A 15,780-nucleotide genomic window follows, 5' to 3' on the forward strand; every position below is an offset into this window, starting at 1 on the left:
ACGAGAGCCTCCTCTTGTAGGCTTTGGAAAATCTTCAAGGGTTAGTCTCGTTCATCCCCTCGTTGCTCCCATCTTCTAGATTGCATCTTGGCTTGGATTGCGTTCTCGCGGTAGGAAAATTTTTGTTTTCTATGCTACGAATCCCTACATACACATAGTTCTTCAAATGTTGAGACGATCAACATGGCTATTGTAGCCAACTAGCTTCCAATAACTCCTAGCCATCTCGAAGCCCAGACGAGGGTCCAGGACGGCATAGCGCACTTCTCGTAGCTCAATGGAACATTGGCCCACCCAAATATCAGTTCCTCTTCTTTTTCTTCCGCGACGTCCTTCTTCTTGTACTTCTTCCTCTTATTCTTCTCAAGATTTGTCCTAATGATAGAATTCGCCAGATCATATAGACTCAGAATTGGATTGTTGGTGGAATTCTGGAGTATCTTCTGGAGGTCGAACACAGAAGTAATATGAATATCGTGGTGACTCAGCATTTCCACATCCTTGCCGATAGCCGCGCCAAAGAATTTTATGGTCTCGTCCTGCAAGAACTCCTTGAGAACTTGTGGCACTTCATCAACCCGACAAATCTGGAATACCAAATTCTCGGACGTCACCGAGAGTTGAAGGACGGAGGCGCGCTGATTACCTTCGCGAGGGTCGGTGAACTCGTAGCCCAAGCCGACGCACTTCTTTGGTGCGTTGTTGAGGTAGTCCCTCTTCACGGTGCGGATCCACTTCTCCACCCTTCTTGCACGAAGGGCGACCGTGATCTTGAAAGACATCCCTTCATCCATGAGGTTGTATACCCGAGTTCGAGGAGCCGGGTCGCGCGGTAGGTACTCCATTGAGTCCTAAACGTCGACGGAGAGGAGAGCTATTTGGTAGAGGAGATGAGATGGAGATGTGAAAAATGTGTGTGGCAATGGTGGAGAAGATGTGAGGCATATAAAGGAGAGGAAGATGAAATTGAACGGGCATCCACCGGGTGATCAATTCCCATGGTTGGCCGCCGGCGCCAGCGACCCAGATTCTGTCGTGCGACGCTTGATTTCGAGCCTAGTGATGGCGACGCGACGATCGGCGTCCGCTCGGGGAAAGAACTGTTTGACTTTAAGTCCCGGTTCCTGCCACCAGCCGGGACTAAAGGGGGTGCGAGGAGGCGCAGCGGCCGCAAAACCCTTTAGTCCCGATTTGGGATACAAACCGGGACAAATGGTTCCTAACAAACCGGGACCGATGGGTGCCATACGATTGGACGGATTTGGGACGACGTGGCCAGACCTTTAGTCCCGGCCCATGACACGGCCGGGACCAAAGGGGCCTGACGAAAGGGTTGTTTCTACTAGTGCGATTTGCCTGTGCTCTTACTCACGATTTTGTATAGTATGGTCAAATTAATATCGTTTGAGTACTTTTTTTTTGTATTTTTTAGTCTTTCAAGCATAACCAACTATAAAAGTTGTATTTGACAAAATAAATATGTAGTTTTATATTTCTATTGTTGATTTTTTTAACTTGACCTCTTTTTGACCATTTTGTTTTTGAAAATTACAACGCAACGTGAGCCGATGCAACTTTGAATTTTCGCCTTGCCACTCGTCAGCACCGGGAAATCGTCGCATGCCACCGATCTTCTTTGTTTTATGTGTTTTTCATAATTCTTAAATGATCGTTTATCGGACTATTGGATTGTGTGCTAATTTGTGGTTCTCGTGATTTTTAGTTGCATGTGGGTTGCAACTAACATTTTTTCTGCTACACATAGGTTGCAACTTGGATTTTCTCAATTGTACATGGGTTAGAATTTCACAGTTGCAACTGTGGTGTAGCACATACACATGGGTTGTAAGTAGGATTTTTCTTTTGCACATAGGTTGCAGTTGAGTTTTTTTTTCAGCTGGAAGTAATGTTGCAACTGAGAGTTTCTAGTTACAAGTGGGGTTGCAACTGATATTTTCCAAATTGCAAGTGCAGTTATAACTAATATCTTGAGATTTTTTTAATTGCAAGTGGAGTTACAACTGCGTTTTGTCAGTTGCAAGTGGGGTTGCAACTGATATTTTCTCAATTGCAAGTAGAGTTCCAACTAAGTTTTTTTCAGTTGCAGTCGACTTTTATCAGTTACAAGTGAAGTTGCAACTAAGGGTTGCAAGTGCAATTTTAACTAAATATTTTTTAGTTGTAAGTAGAGTTGCAACTAATTTATTTTTCCACCATTTCTATTATGTCCACCGTAGATGAAGATGCAAGTAAGAAATATACTACAACTGTCTATAAAAGGATGTCGTAAATATATGTAAATTTAGGTACATCTGACACTTTTTAGTATGTAGATATATCCAAATTTAGAAAAATCTTTGACAACTTTTTGTAGACGGATGGAGTAGATAATCGTGTGCCTCTTGTTCTTTCCTTTTTTGTGACAATGGGCATGTCACTCTGGACGTCTAGGCAAAGAATTGTTTGTGCTCAACCAGCGCAGCGCGGTAGAGAAAACCTAGCACATACCTACAAAACATGAAGAAGCTATATGTGCTGGCCAATCGAACCAACCTATCACATGGGCGGACACACGGGGTGGGCCTGGTGTGCCGTGGCCCACCCCAAAATTTGAGGATTTTTTGTACTAACCCCAAGAAAAAGAGCGTGGCCCAACTGGCTAAGTGAGTTTTTTTTTTACTACCCCCAAGAAAAAGAGCGTGGTCCAACTGCCTAAGTGACTTTTTTTTTTGTTTGCATGGAAAGCAAAACTCCTAAGAGCATCTCCACCCGTAGCCCCAAATAGACGTCGGCAGGGGCGCCGACACCTCCGTTTGGGGGGCACCAGCGCTGCATCCTCTATTTGGGGGAGCTGTTTCCACACCGGCGCCCCCAAAATGGCGGTCCGGATAGATATTTTGAATTAAATTCGTAAGTAAATGCATAGAAAATTAAATAAGAAATATTTTATTCCATAAACTAATACATAATTGGGAACCGTGGTTTACATGAAGATATAGTTTGGAACATGGTTTTCCACAAACTAATACATAGAAATGGTTGACACAAATATAAAACATTGCAAAAAAAAAACTAAACCTAACTAGGTCGGTCATCGCAGGTTTCGTGTGTTCGCTGCCAAGAAAGAACACTCGAGGGCACATCCAGTCACCCAAACTGAAAAATCCAGCTGGCGAGGGTGCCCCTGTTGGTTCTTTCGATGAAGAACATCCGAAAACATGCGAGCCAATATTCGCTGCGAAGAAACAACAGTTGTCAGTCGTCCTCCTTGGTGCTGTCGACGTGGTAGTTCCAGCGGCAACGCGTGTCGTTGAACACCTTGACGCTCATGTCCCTGTCGCCGAAGTAGGAGAACACGAGCACGAAGCCGGCTTGGAGGCTATGGTGGCGTGCGAACTTCTCCCAGCCGATGTGGAGGTACATCTTGTTGCGTGCATCGTAGATCACGTCCACGATCCACCGGTAGTAGCCGCACGAATCCTCTCGCAGATGCAGCGTGCCCGGGCGGCCGTCACCGGCGACGAAGTCGGAGAAGGTGTTCAGCAGCCTCTGGATGCCGCGTGGGTCACCCTTGAGGACGAGGACGAACTCGAATAGCACGGGCCCCTCCTCGTCCATCTCCGACGATGAAGACAACAGCGTCGCAGGCGACGGAGTGTGTGCACCACTATCGCGGCCACGACCACGGCCGCGACCTCGGCCTCGACCAGACATGACGTCGTATTTTCAGATGGCGACGGCTAGGGTTGGGGAGAGAGACGCTAGGGTTTGTGTGTGAGAGGCACGATGAGAGGCGGCCCTTTTATAGGCCGGAGGGAGGCGGGGGAGCGGTGGCGCTCATTAACGGCGGCACGAAGAGAAAGGCGCGTCCGACGGGACGGTTCGTTGCGCGTCTGCGGAAACTGCACCGCCGCTGCGCCCCAATTAACTCCCGTCGCGAGGTAGGCGACGGTTAGGTTAAAATTGAATGAGCCGCTGACGCGTCGGCCCCGCCACTCTCGCTGGCGTCGACTTTTGGGATGTGTGGCTGACAGGCGGCTCCCATGCCCAAAACATTCAGCATCGCGAGGCGCTGGCGCGCCCGATTCACGCCCTTGGCGAAGGGGCCGGCACGGGGTTGCCGTCGATTCTATTGGGCTCCAAAATTGTCCGGCGCCGTATAGAGCCGCCGGTGCGAGCCTATCTTCGCTCCCGGTTCCCAAAATGCTATCGGGACCGGTATGGAGGGCCCTGGTGAATATGCTCTAAGTAGCCTTTTCCGTGAGTGAAGACGGCGCCCAATCCACACCAACTGACTATGTCCAAAGAGTGTGCTAAACTATTGGCAGGGGTAGAAACTGCTGCGGTTAAGAAATTACAACCTTCCAAATAGGAACTAGCCAATCCATGGGTATACCAAGAAGTTACAAAAGTTGTCCCTGTAAACCAACCCCCTAAAGCGAAATAAGCGATACAGTTGCTTGTTCTCTGATCTAATAAGAATACAGAAGAAAGATAAATGAGGTTCCTCCATGGTGATCTAAAAAAAATCCTGAAGATTGGTCATCATAAAGGAAGGGGGTTGTAAGAAAAAAAAACTAGAATTTTATTAGCTCAATGTATTTCTATTTAAATAAGCATGTGAAAAATTACCAGTACCAAGATCTGACCTCCGTTCTGGTTTTACAAGTATTGGCTATATATACTGTATTACTCATTGCAAACTTTTAACACTGTTAGGGGAGCGCAAAAAAATTAAAGGTGTGCCACCCTCTAGTTTTTTTCTGTGTCCCCCACTGACCTATCGATTAAACTAACGAAAAAGGATTGTATGTAACACGCTGATGTCAGCTGATTAACTTTCTTAGTCAGCTAAGCCTAGTCGAACACTCGGACCTTTGGCTGAACTGCCTAGACTTCTTGATTCTAGTGGCTAATGCCATTTGAGAATTTGAGATTGATCCGGTCCTTTGGCTGAACTGTCTGCTCAGAATTAGGAACCTGCTTTCTAATACTCCCTTCGACCCATAATACTTGCCATTAAAATAGATGTATTTAAAATTAAAATATATATAGATACATCAATATTAGTGTCATGTAACATGAATCGGAGTACCATTTCATACTTGTTAGAAATAGAATATATTTGATACTAAGCTAACTAGGCAGTTATTAAGATTAGCTTAGATCCTAAGCTATGTAAGCAATTAATTTTGTCTGTAATACCCAAGAGTTGCCTTTGTAACCCTCTTATTGGCGGATAATATACACAAGAGATTTTCAAGAGACGGCGTTGTCCAAGGAAAGTGTTAGAAATAGGATAGTTTTGATACTAAGCTAACTAGACAATTATTAAGATTAGCTTAGGTTCTAAGCTAAGTAGGTAGCTAGTTTTATCCAAATGTTGTAATATCTAAGAGATGTCTTTGTAACCGCTTTATTGATGTCTCTTCGGTAAATATGTATGTACATCAATGAAACATCACTTGATCATTCTTTCTCAAACAAACAAGACTTTTGAGAGATTGATCGATGCGCTACAGAATAGGAACAGATGTACACTAGGCACCAGCCGCACCACCACACGTACCATGCCCAAAAGCAAATACAGACACCCTCGCACACTCTGCCGGGTTTGTCAGACCAAAAAACCAACGGATTTGTAGCGCAACGAGAAAATCAACGGATTTGTATAGCACGAACTCTGGCGGCAAGCGAACGCTTTTCTTGCGTGGCCATCGGTCCATGGCGCTCCGTTGACTGTTCCATGTCCTTGTGTTTCTGGTCATGGTTATGGCCGGCCGGTCGGCGGCTCACGCGGACTGGGCGGGAGCGAACGTGAACCCCGTACCTTGCAGCGCGTCCTCGACGATCTTGTCCAGACGCTTCGCCATGGCCGGCGTCATGTGGTTGCTCCAGTCCCCGGAGACCCCCTTCCGGAAGAAGGATTCATTCTTGACGTATTCCTGAGCTCCATTCTTGTTCACCTCCATGGCTCCATGTTCTTCAGGGCGTCGATGCTGCACAGCTCCACACGATGTTCTCCACCACCCCTGCCGCCTCGTCCTCGCCGGAGAACGCGCACCCCATGAACTCCGCGAGCTTCCTCACGTTGCCCACGGGGTCCTGGAGCATCTCCTCGTACCGGAGGAAGAGCACCTTGTCGGGGAGCTTCTGGCTGCCCTCCCAGTAGCCGGCGACGTGGCGCATGTGATCGACGTGGAGCAAAGATGCATCAATACTCATACAAATGAAACCTGCGGGTGGTGGAGACCAGGATGAAGCATGAGAACTGGAATCACACATATAACTTATGCTAGTTAACAGCAGCGCAACAGCCCACGCCACATGATTCATGACGGGGAATGACAAGGTTGAGCAGATGGCCAGAACGATGCAGAGGAGAGGAGAGTGTACCACACGTGGTTGTTGCCAACGAGATTCAAATAGCTTGATCTAACGGTGGGTGGCTGGGGTACTTGTTCTCTTTTCTGAGACTCAACAGTGGTATCTACCCAGTTATAGAACTCTGGTAGAATTCACATCGATCCCTTTTGTGAAATGGGTTGCACATTTCCCCATTTATTAACGAAGGGAATACAGTTCAAAAGAAGTTACATCACCCACAAGCGCAAGCCGGGATCTGTCAAGAGATATACAAGGAGATACATGTCTGAAAGCGTAGTGGACTTATTGTACATGCTCTCCAGCTGAGAGGCTTGAACCTCTGTAAAACAGCCTTTTCTGTTGAGAACCTTGCCCTGCTATATATATGCACTCCATCCAACCTTTTCATTTATTTGAACCGCATGTAAAATCTGGGTCTTCTACTAAGTTGATAGTATGCTCAGGATTTGGACCGTGCAGTTCAAATATAACCTGCCAAGATAATAAAGCATAAGGGCGTAACACTTGACAAACAACAAATCATAAGCATCCCTTTAGACATATCTCCGAATAATAATAAGAAGATGCCGTATATGAATTCTAAGCTTAGTAGTTAAACCTTCTTCTCCGCCGTATAAGAAACGGAGAAAGCACATACCACAACGTTGTCGCCAGCTCTGAGAATTGGCGCAGGAACATAAAGAGCACATTGTGGTCCCATCGCCTACCAAAACAGTCCATTTTCAGCTTTACTTGAGAAAAACAAAAGTATTTATAGAACTGGAATTGGTAAATAATTTGTCATGTGGGAGTGGAGGTCTCAGTATTTTACCGGCCAGAACCTTCCAATGTTGAAGTTGTTCACAAAAGCAACCCCTTTGTTCCAACCACGAAATGATATGAATGTATCCTTTACTTCACTATCGGAGTCAATGTGGAAATGGCCTTCATAAAATTCTGGCCCTTCCGAAAGGCCTTACATAGCATGCAAGGATCAGTGAGTTTTGGGAGAAGGAATAGCTCTACTATTAGACTTCCCTAGTCTAAGCATCCAGACAATACACAGATTTAACAAGGAGTATGCAGCATATTTGTTCAAAACAGCAACCGGATATGAAATGCAAGTACAAATGCAACAAGGGAACATGTACGTTGCCAATTATGAAAAGCTACAGTTCAGAGAGCCAAGTGCTAGCTTGGTGGCTTGTGCTCTGGTGGTGAGCCGAGCCACCCGGTTCGAATCCCCTCCATAGCGTAATTCACTGGATGGGCGGACTAAACGGGTTATCATCTGTAGCGGCAATTCGCTGGACAGTCATCCTACCTAACAACGTATAGCCAAGGGAGGGATCATTCCCCTGTTGGTCAACATTTTAAAAGGTACAGTTCAGTTGGAAGCAACGAAATAACTTGATATTTGAGAAGGTTCGGCCATCTTTTGAAGCCTGCAGAGCAGTGTTCAAAAAGGATCTCGTTCTGATCACTCACAAAGTTAAACCAAAGCACAAGGAAGACTGAGGTGGATTGAGTTCTTTTGATTTATAGTCCCGACTTACATCTTTTCGCTTTTTTTTCTCTGTAACCCCTCCCCCTGTTTGTTTTGCTTTGCTACCTGTGTACATTCTACCTCACCCTCTAGGGCCTAGTCTTGTACATTGTTTTCCCTTATAATTAAAAATACTGTAGAGGCCAGTTTATTGTTCCCAGTTCATGCATAATTCATCAAGAATGAAACTCAAGATACATGCAAAGGAGAAAAAGCATAATAGTACATATCTTCAAGAATAAAGAAGATATCATCACTAAAAACCAATTCGGTTTTATGCCCCGGAGATCAACTATAGAGGCGATTTATTACTTCGCCAACATATGGGGATATATAGGGAGCAGAAGAAGGACCTACATATGGTCTTCATCGACTTGGAGAAGGCATATGACAAGATACCAAGGACGGTCATGTGGTCGGCACCGGAGAAACACAAAGTACATTACTCTCATAAGAGATATGTACGATAATGTTGTGACAAGTGTTTGCGCAGGCAATAGTGAGACCGATACCTTTCCAATCACGATAGGACTACATCAAGGGTCAACCTTGAGCCCATACTTGTTTTCCTTAGTGATGGATGAGGTGATGAAGGAAATAGAAGGAGATATTCCTAGGTGTATGCTCTTTGCTAATGATGTGGTGCTAGTGGATGAAACCAGGGTTGGCGCAAATATGAAGTTAGAGCTATGAAGGGAGACTTTGGAATCAAATGGGTTTAGACTTAGTAGGGCCAAGACCAAGTACTTGTGATGCGACTTTAGTGGTATTAGGTGTGAAGACGGAGATGTTAGTTTAGAAGGACAAATAGTACCTAAGAGGGTCACCTTCCGATACTTGGGATCAATGCAGCAAAGCAATGGTCATATCAATGAACAAGTTTGCTATAGGATCAAGGTAGGATGGATGAAGTGGCGATAAGCATCTGGCATCCTATGTGACAAAAAAAAGTCCCACAAAAGCTAAAAGGTAAGTTCTATAAGAAGGCAATCAAACCAACGATGCTATATGGAGTAGAATGTCGGCCCATTAAAAGACAACACATCTAACAAATGATTGTTGCGGAGATGCGCATGCTACGGTGGATGTGTGGCCATACAAGAAAGTACCGGATTAGGAATGAGGTAATAAGTGATCGGCTAGAGGTGGCACCGGTTGACGAGAAGCTAGTCCAACACCGACTAAGGTGGTTTGGTCATATCCAACAGAGGCCTCCAGAAGCACTAGTTAATAGTGGAATTCTAAGGAGCATGGAAAATACAAGGAGGGGCATAGGACGACCAAAGTTGACATTGGCGGAGGCGGTAAAAAGAGGCTTGCGGGCCTGGAATGTCCCTAAAGATTTGGCTTGATAGGACTGCATGGAAATCACCGATACATGTGTTGGAATCTTAGTTTACTTGTTCTTTTCTCTCTCCTTGTTTTGGTTTTCTTATGTTTCCGTTGGGTTTCATATCTAGCTTACCCCAACTAGCTGCAAACATTCAGTTACAACATGTTCAAAGTTTTCAACTACACCGCTTATTGGTACAAGAGCCGGCAATGATTGGCTAAATTTTCCTTTCTGTTTGTGATGATCGACTTTTTTTTTCTGACCTAGCATTAACAACAAAGATTAAGAAGTATGATTTTCACAGAACCGAGCATTTCTTCTATTTACATTACTTGGTACGAAACTATATATGATACTCATGTTATCACAGCTCAATAGGATCAACCAGAAATATCCTAGAAGGAAGGTCTTGAGTTATGCTATTTAACCATGACTGCATGGGAATTATTTATGCCTGACTATTTATCACAAGTGCGTCATGGGCTTACCATTTCGATAGAATGACGAAGCACGTAACTTATTTTTTGCATCGCCATGAATGAGAACTTTATTATTCCTGCCATTTGTGATTTGCTGGATTGGTTGGAATTTTGAAAGGACGCCCAGTGCATCAAATGACAGAGGATACATTTTCCAGTGAAGGAGAGTAATGCCATCCATTTCAACAGAAGATAGTATTCCCTGCATTTGGAAATTGGGTACTGATCAGTATAAGAAGTTCACAACCATGGTCCATGTGGATGCTACAATGTGAGAGAGGTTACGTGGGACTTGCCTTCTTGTCAAAAATATATTGACCGTAATTTACGCGGCCCATATTTTCTACCTGTAGAAAAATTGCAAATATATGCAGGTAAGGCACAAAATATGAAGGTCTATTTGATTATGTAAAAAGAAAGTCGTCGAACTAATTGCTAATAGTACTCTGATACTGTGTATAGATATACCAAATAAAGTAGTTTAATGTGTTCTCTCTTTTTGCCAGGCTAGTACTTTCACATGGACAGATTGCTAAATAAGCTATACAGAGAAAAATTATCTAGTCATGGATGTATACAAGGTTTGAATTTGATCTCAAGGTAGTCTTCTTTTACCAAGTTCTTGTCATGCCAATTGTTGTGAGGCTATAATAACTAAATGGCACAGACAATGTCGGTCTTCTATCAATAAGGTTTAGGAGTCTCTTCCAATCTATTACAACATCTTCACATTTACTCAGTTTTATTTCTACTAAGTAGAGTACCATTAATAGATTTTGCAGACATATTCTCAAGAGTTTATGAATAGTAGCAGGGCTATAAAATTGCAATGTCATTAACTCATATCAGTTAGCATCAATTTTTACATATGTGGAAACAAGAAGATTTCCTATTTCATACTTTACAGAAGTAAAATGCATGGATATTACCAGGATATATAAGCTAGTGTTAGATGAGCAGCTTAAGCTTGGTATCTGAAGGGGTTTATTAGACCATCTCTCAATAGTTCCAGCATATCTTCGATTTCTGACACCATCAAGTGAGCAGGACACAAAAACCTGGGCTCTGTCATGTACCTGCAGCATAATTTACATCTTAAGAGTAATGAACTTAAATTCATGCCAACTAAAGAAATAATGGGTGTAAGAACCTTTGGAATTGATAGAATGTTGTAAGGACCTATTCCTTGGTATTCCGAGAAGTACAGTAGAAACCCAAACATCTGGAACAAAAGAAACATAACCATGGATATACAAACAACTTCTGTAATGGAAAAGGAACCGGAAATTATTATACTTGGACAAGTTCCTACCTGCCCCGACTGTTCCATAGAAAGTGGCTGCTCTGAAACAGCCACTTTCGGTGGATCACAGATCTTATCAAGTATGTCAAACAAAGAAGCAACCTTTTGCAACTTCACAAGACCATAATTTCCTCTTTCAATGTTGTCAGGGAGAGGGCGAAGAGGAGTGCCAGTGCATTCATGTATTACTCTTCTCAGTGCTGCTTGATACCACCAGTTGTAACGAGAAACAAAAAAAGTAGTTTAAAAATACATCTCAAGCATAAAATTGCTCTACAAGACTTATGTATACATTCATAGCATAGCTTAAAACTGGTGATCTTATATCTGCTCATCAACGTTGGCATACAGATGATCTAATATTATGGCATTCCAAATCCATTTAGCATTTTTATTTTAAGTAATGGTGATAGCAGAAAAAGCGGAGCTAAAAAATGCATGCAAGATAATTCTATTTTCATATCAGACAAATAAGATTTTTTGAGTGAATACGCATGCTTCAAACAGAAATTTCAAATATAATATAGCATGCCTTTGTATTTAGGATTCTGCACATCTCCATGCTCCTTAATAGGCGCATCCTGATGAAGGATATCACATAAATAAGTACATGTGCAGAAATGGTTCAAGAAATGATAGGTTTTATTTGGAAAAATACTTACATAATCATAAGAAGTGAGGTCAGCCTTGTACTCGGACTCGTCTTGACCCGTATTCGCCCCATTGTAAAACCCAAAATTGGTCCCACCATGAGCCATCTGAAAACATATCTCATGAGAAAAAAAATAAGCTGAGCCAAGTTGCAAATGAAATACACTAATAAAAAGGTTCCAATGACAGACATAAAGTACAGCAGAACCATTGCGGCACAAAATATCTTTCAGTGCTTTAGCTGTGCTCCTAGCATCTGTTGTTGCAATACTTTCACCCCAGTGCGTTAGCCATCCGGTATAAAATTCCCTGAAAAGTATGAGTTCAGTATTAATAGATGTTACAAAAAAAAGTATATGTGACAAAAGGAATATTAATTTACGGAGTATCAAATGTGTGGTGCACAGACCACTTACGCGGTTAACGGGGCTGATTTTCCTGGAAAGTTGTATTGCTTCTGTAATCTGAATATTGGCCATGGGTTATCACCAGTAGAAAAATCAACAGCTGCAATTGAACCATATAATTATTTGCAAAAGTGATGACTGAGGAGCCAAAGGCATATTACAAGTCTATGACAGTTACGAAGCTAGGAAGATCAAATTATTTCTGACTCAAATGAACCATACTGAGGTTGGTATCGAATATTCTTCAGTTTAAGTACAATGAATGTTGTTTAAGTAGAATCCCCACAAAATAGTCATCAAAGAGTCTAGTGTAACACCATGCATAGAGAAACTAAAAGAAGATCATGCAACTTTATGTGAGGTATCCAGAAGATAGGATTTATTCATTGCTATAAGAAACATGTCTGTAACACCCTAACCCGACATTTAGCGCCACATTGCCAGTTTATGTTGCATTATATTAGCATAATCATGTTGTCCCAAATCATGGCACATCCGGATTGACCTTTTTAAGCAAAGTGAGACAAAAGCCCAAGTGATGACTGTCAAACATGAGGGTAACACATGACATCCTTTTCACAGAAAGAGCATCCAAATCATCAGACAAGTTCGTTTGATAGTCTACCAGCAAAAACATCATCTTGAGGAATAGAGCCATTCTTTAAGGTACCAATGGTGCCCCCATCAGTTGTATACCTGAAAGATGATTTTTTAGAAATCATAAAGGCTTTCATAACCACTGTTTACAAACAGACAGACACGTCGATTGTAATATATTGACGTAACTTTTGGTCTGAACCATTATTAAATTAAATAATTACATAAAAATAAATCAACCGAATGGGAGTATCCTGATGATTTTATCATCAACAATGTAACGGTGAAGCTTAAATATCTCTTGACTCTCTTTTCCCCTTTCTGGTTTGTCAATGCAAAACCAGTTGTTCTGGTTGATTGTAAAGTGTCAACAAAGACTAGACATTCTATTGAACAGCTTCATACAAAGTGTTTCATGACATGCAATGTGTAACCATATATATCTGATTTTCCCTATGTTACGTGAAAGCACAAAGAGAGTATTAGCCTGCTCCTGGACATGAAATTCAAACAGCACAAAAGTCTAATATGAAAACAAATACACTGCTGATAAGTGATATTTGTGCACCGACAACAAGGCCAGTTCTAGTTGTGGTTATACTATGCTGATGCCTATCTCTATGCTGCTGCACCAAACTTAAATACCATCCATACGACCATACCTAGTCAGTATGCAAAGTTCCAATTATACCCTAAGATGGCCATATGAATAATCTGTAAAATCAGTTATAAATTGCAGCAGGTTATACTAAAAGTGAACTGCACACATTTCAACAGTGAAAATTATGAGCACAGAAACTGCATACAGAATAACGTCATTCCCCAGATATCGTCTGGCCAGTAGGACAAGGTTATGAAGGTATCTCTTATCATTTCCAAATGAACCAAATTCATTTTCAATCTGCAATATCATTCGTAATATTAGTTTTGTTGTTAGCTGCATAAACTAGAAGGTACGAATTAGTAAAACAATTTAAACAGTGACGAACTTGCCTGCACCATGATAATTGGACCTCCATTGACGTATAATAGTGGTGCTACTTTTGGGAGTAATACACTCCACCATCTCTCCACCTTGAGAATTGATGAAAACTTTGGTCAACATATCTCCAGAAAATATCAAAGTAATGAGTTGGGAATCATACATAAAACCATAAAATTGGTGAAAGTTTTGGGCAGCATACCAAGGAAAGATAGGCTGAATCTGATGATCGCAGTTTAAGGGCCGGTTCTATACTGAGCAACCAAGGTGGAAATCCCCCTAGATCCCATTCTGCAATGCACAGCTTACAGATTTATAGACGTATAGGAAGCCAGCACAACTGAAATGCATACACTACCAAAGTCTATCACAACCCAATCAGCTCCGAAGTCTGAAACCATAATGACATGTACTAAGAAAACGAACTTCTGAACTGAGTATGGTATTAATTGTAAAATTTACAAGATAACATAAATTGTAGCATAAGAAAACTATGTCATACTATGTTTATAAAGTTAAGGCATTCTACTCTATGAAAAGTCATCAGGGAAGAACGATTGAATACATCCTACAAAGGATGACATGGTGACTCTTTCAGCTAATGTAGTTATCAGAATTCTGTAGATTCATCTTTAATCCTACTTTCTCTCTTCTTTATATAGAAATATTCCTTGGTTAGTCACAGCAGGCATGCTAGAGTAAAATTTCAACACAAAATGAAATTACCTCCACAAATATATGGACCAACACGAAGCATGACCAGCATTTCTAATTCATGAGCAAGTCTTAGATACGATTCAATGTCAGCAAATCCCCTGAATTCCCAGCTCCGCGGTTCCGGCTCATGCAAATTCCAAGGAACATATGTTTGAATTGTGTTCAAGCCTAGTGCCTTAGCCCTTAAGAGGCGGTCTTTCCAATACTGCAGGCATAATAATACAATGTAGATGTAAGGTTTCGGTAAGAATATGTAGAAGGCGTACCATCATAAACTAATACATGGGCCATGATCAATAGATACAGACCTAATCAGATAGATATGCAATTAGTACTTTTACCAACAACAGAAATTCGTTTGCAGAGCCTCTTTAGTCAATGTGTAAACTGGATGCAGCACAAAACAGTCCGTGGGTATGACAAAATGCTAAAAATTTGATATTTATAGTAGGAATCAAAATTTTATCAATCTAGAAGAGGCATGCTCAAGGCACCCCAATTTGTTGAATACAGACAAATTTCAGATAGTAACATCTTACAAAATCGTAGGCCTGAAATATGTGCAGAACTGACTGAATCTGTGATTACTAATATTTTCGAATGTGCCAAAACCACTTTCTTTTAGATGGATACTCTACAGCCTTTCCACATACACAAGTCTACCTCATTATCACAAATTTACAGAGTCAACCACTCCACTCCAGAAGAACCAAATGCTGCAATGTCACGTAAACTAGTCGGAAAAGGATTCACCTCTGGGATAATGCGGAAGTAGTGCACGTCGCCGCCGACGATCTGGAACTGCTCCCCGTCCTTCCAGAACGCATCGTTCTCGATCCAGAACCTTCTCGAGGTCTCGCCGTCCACCTACCACACACGCACGCACGCCGACACAGACGAATCAGTGCCAGTAAATCAAGCCCGGACAACCGACCCGGAATGGCCCGGTCATCGCCTTGCCGAATCAGCGAGAGAGAGAGAGAGAGAGAGAGCGTACGCACTTACCGAGGAGGCGAGCGCGGAGCACAGGGCCAGCGCGAGAAGGAGAGAGAGCTCCCGGAAGCTTCTGGCGGACGCCGCCATTGCTTATCCCCGGGTGGCCGTCTCTCACCCACTTCAGCTGCTTCTAGATTCCTCTCTTTGTACCGCGGGGAGCGTGGCTTACGGGCTACGGCCCCAATTCGAAGCTAGACTGCGTTTGCGGGGGGAGATCGACGCCGTGAGCTGGAGGCCGCCTCTCTGATTGGGTGGGGGAATTCGGGGGGATGGTTGACTACGGAGGCGGCGGGGTTTGACGACGGAAACTCCACCGGAGAGTTGGGCGGCACGGCGGCCGGAGTGCTCTGTGTAGGTGTATCCTTTGCTGGGAGTACTGACGTGCCTGACAGTCACGGTGGTG

General features: G+C 42.9%; 2 protein-coding genes and 1 pseudogene across 2 annotated transcripts; all 3 read right to left on the bottom strand.

The window, feature by feature from the left end:
* Positions 1-200: 200 nt before the first annotated feature.
* LOC127337308 (uncharacterized) lies at positions 201-845 on the bottom strand. Its single transcript, XM_051364237.1, has one exon. It carries the CDS (start codon positions 843-845, stop codon positions 201-203), a length of 645 nt encoding a protein of 214 aa, XP_051220197.1.
* Positions 846-5,398: 4,553 nt separating this feature from the next.
* On the bottom strand, positions 5,399-6,530 carry LOC127325074 (cytosolic sulfotransferase 18-like; annotated as a pseudogene).
* A 1-nt stretch (position 6,531) lies between these two features.
* Positions 6,532-15,780, bottom strand: LOC127325058 (beta-galactosidase 8). The gene is made up of 19 exons (XM_051352277.2): positions 15,387-15,780; positions 15,135-15,248; positions 14,391-14,586; positions 13,867-13,955; positions 13,676-13,756; positions 13,489-13,583; positions 12,711-12,781; positions 12,095-12,185; positions 11,870-11,987; positions 11,690-11,785; positions 11,560-11,608; positions 11,037-11,227; positions 10,875-10,946; positions 10,654-10,800; positions 10,021-10,071; positions 9,734-9,926; positions 7,199-7,341; positions 7,025-7,090; positions 6,532-6,858 (listed from the first exon to the last, which is right to left on the bottom strand). The coding sequence occupies exons 1-19, from the start codon at positions 15,462-15,464 to the stop codon at positions 6,772-6,774; spliced, it is 2,028 nt and encodes a 675-aa protein (XP_051208237.1). The 5' UTR covers positions 15,465-15,780; the 3' UTR covers positions 6,532-6,771.

This window comes from Lolium perenne, chromosome 1 (genome assembly GCF_019359855.2).
Source record: "Lolium perenne isolate Kyuss_39 chromosome 1, Kyuss_2.0, whole genome shotgun sequence".
Classification (NCBI taxonomy): Eukaryota; Viridiplantae; Streptophyta; class Magnoliopsida; order Poales; family Poaceae; genus Lolium; species Lolium perenne.

Excerpts from the sequence above, each read along its gene's own strand:
- LOC127337308 (XM_051364237.1), bottom strand. The coding sequence starts at position 845 with ATGGAGTACCTACCGCGCGACCCGGCTCCTCGAACTCGGGTATACAAC.
- LOC127325058 (XM_051352277.2), bottom strand. The coding sequence starts at position 15,464 with ATGGCGGCGTCCGCCAGAAGCTTCCGGGAGCTCTCTCTCCTTCTCGCG. Across the intron at positions 15,249-15,386 it reads GCTCCGCGCTCGCCTCCTCG|GTGGACGGCGAGACCTCGAG; the intron begins GTAAGTGCGTAC and ends CGTGTGTGGTAG. Across the intron at positions 11,988-12,094 it reads AAATCAGCCCCGTTAACCGC|GGAATTTTATACCGGATGGC; the intron begins GTAAGTGGTCTG and ends CATACTTTTCAG.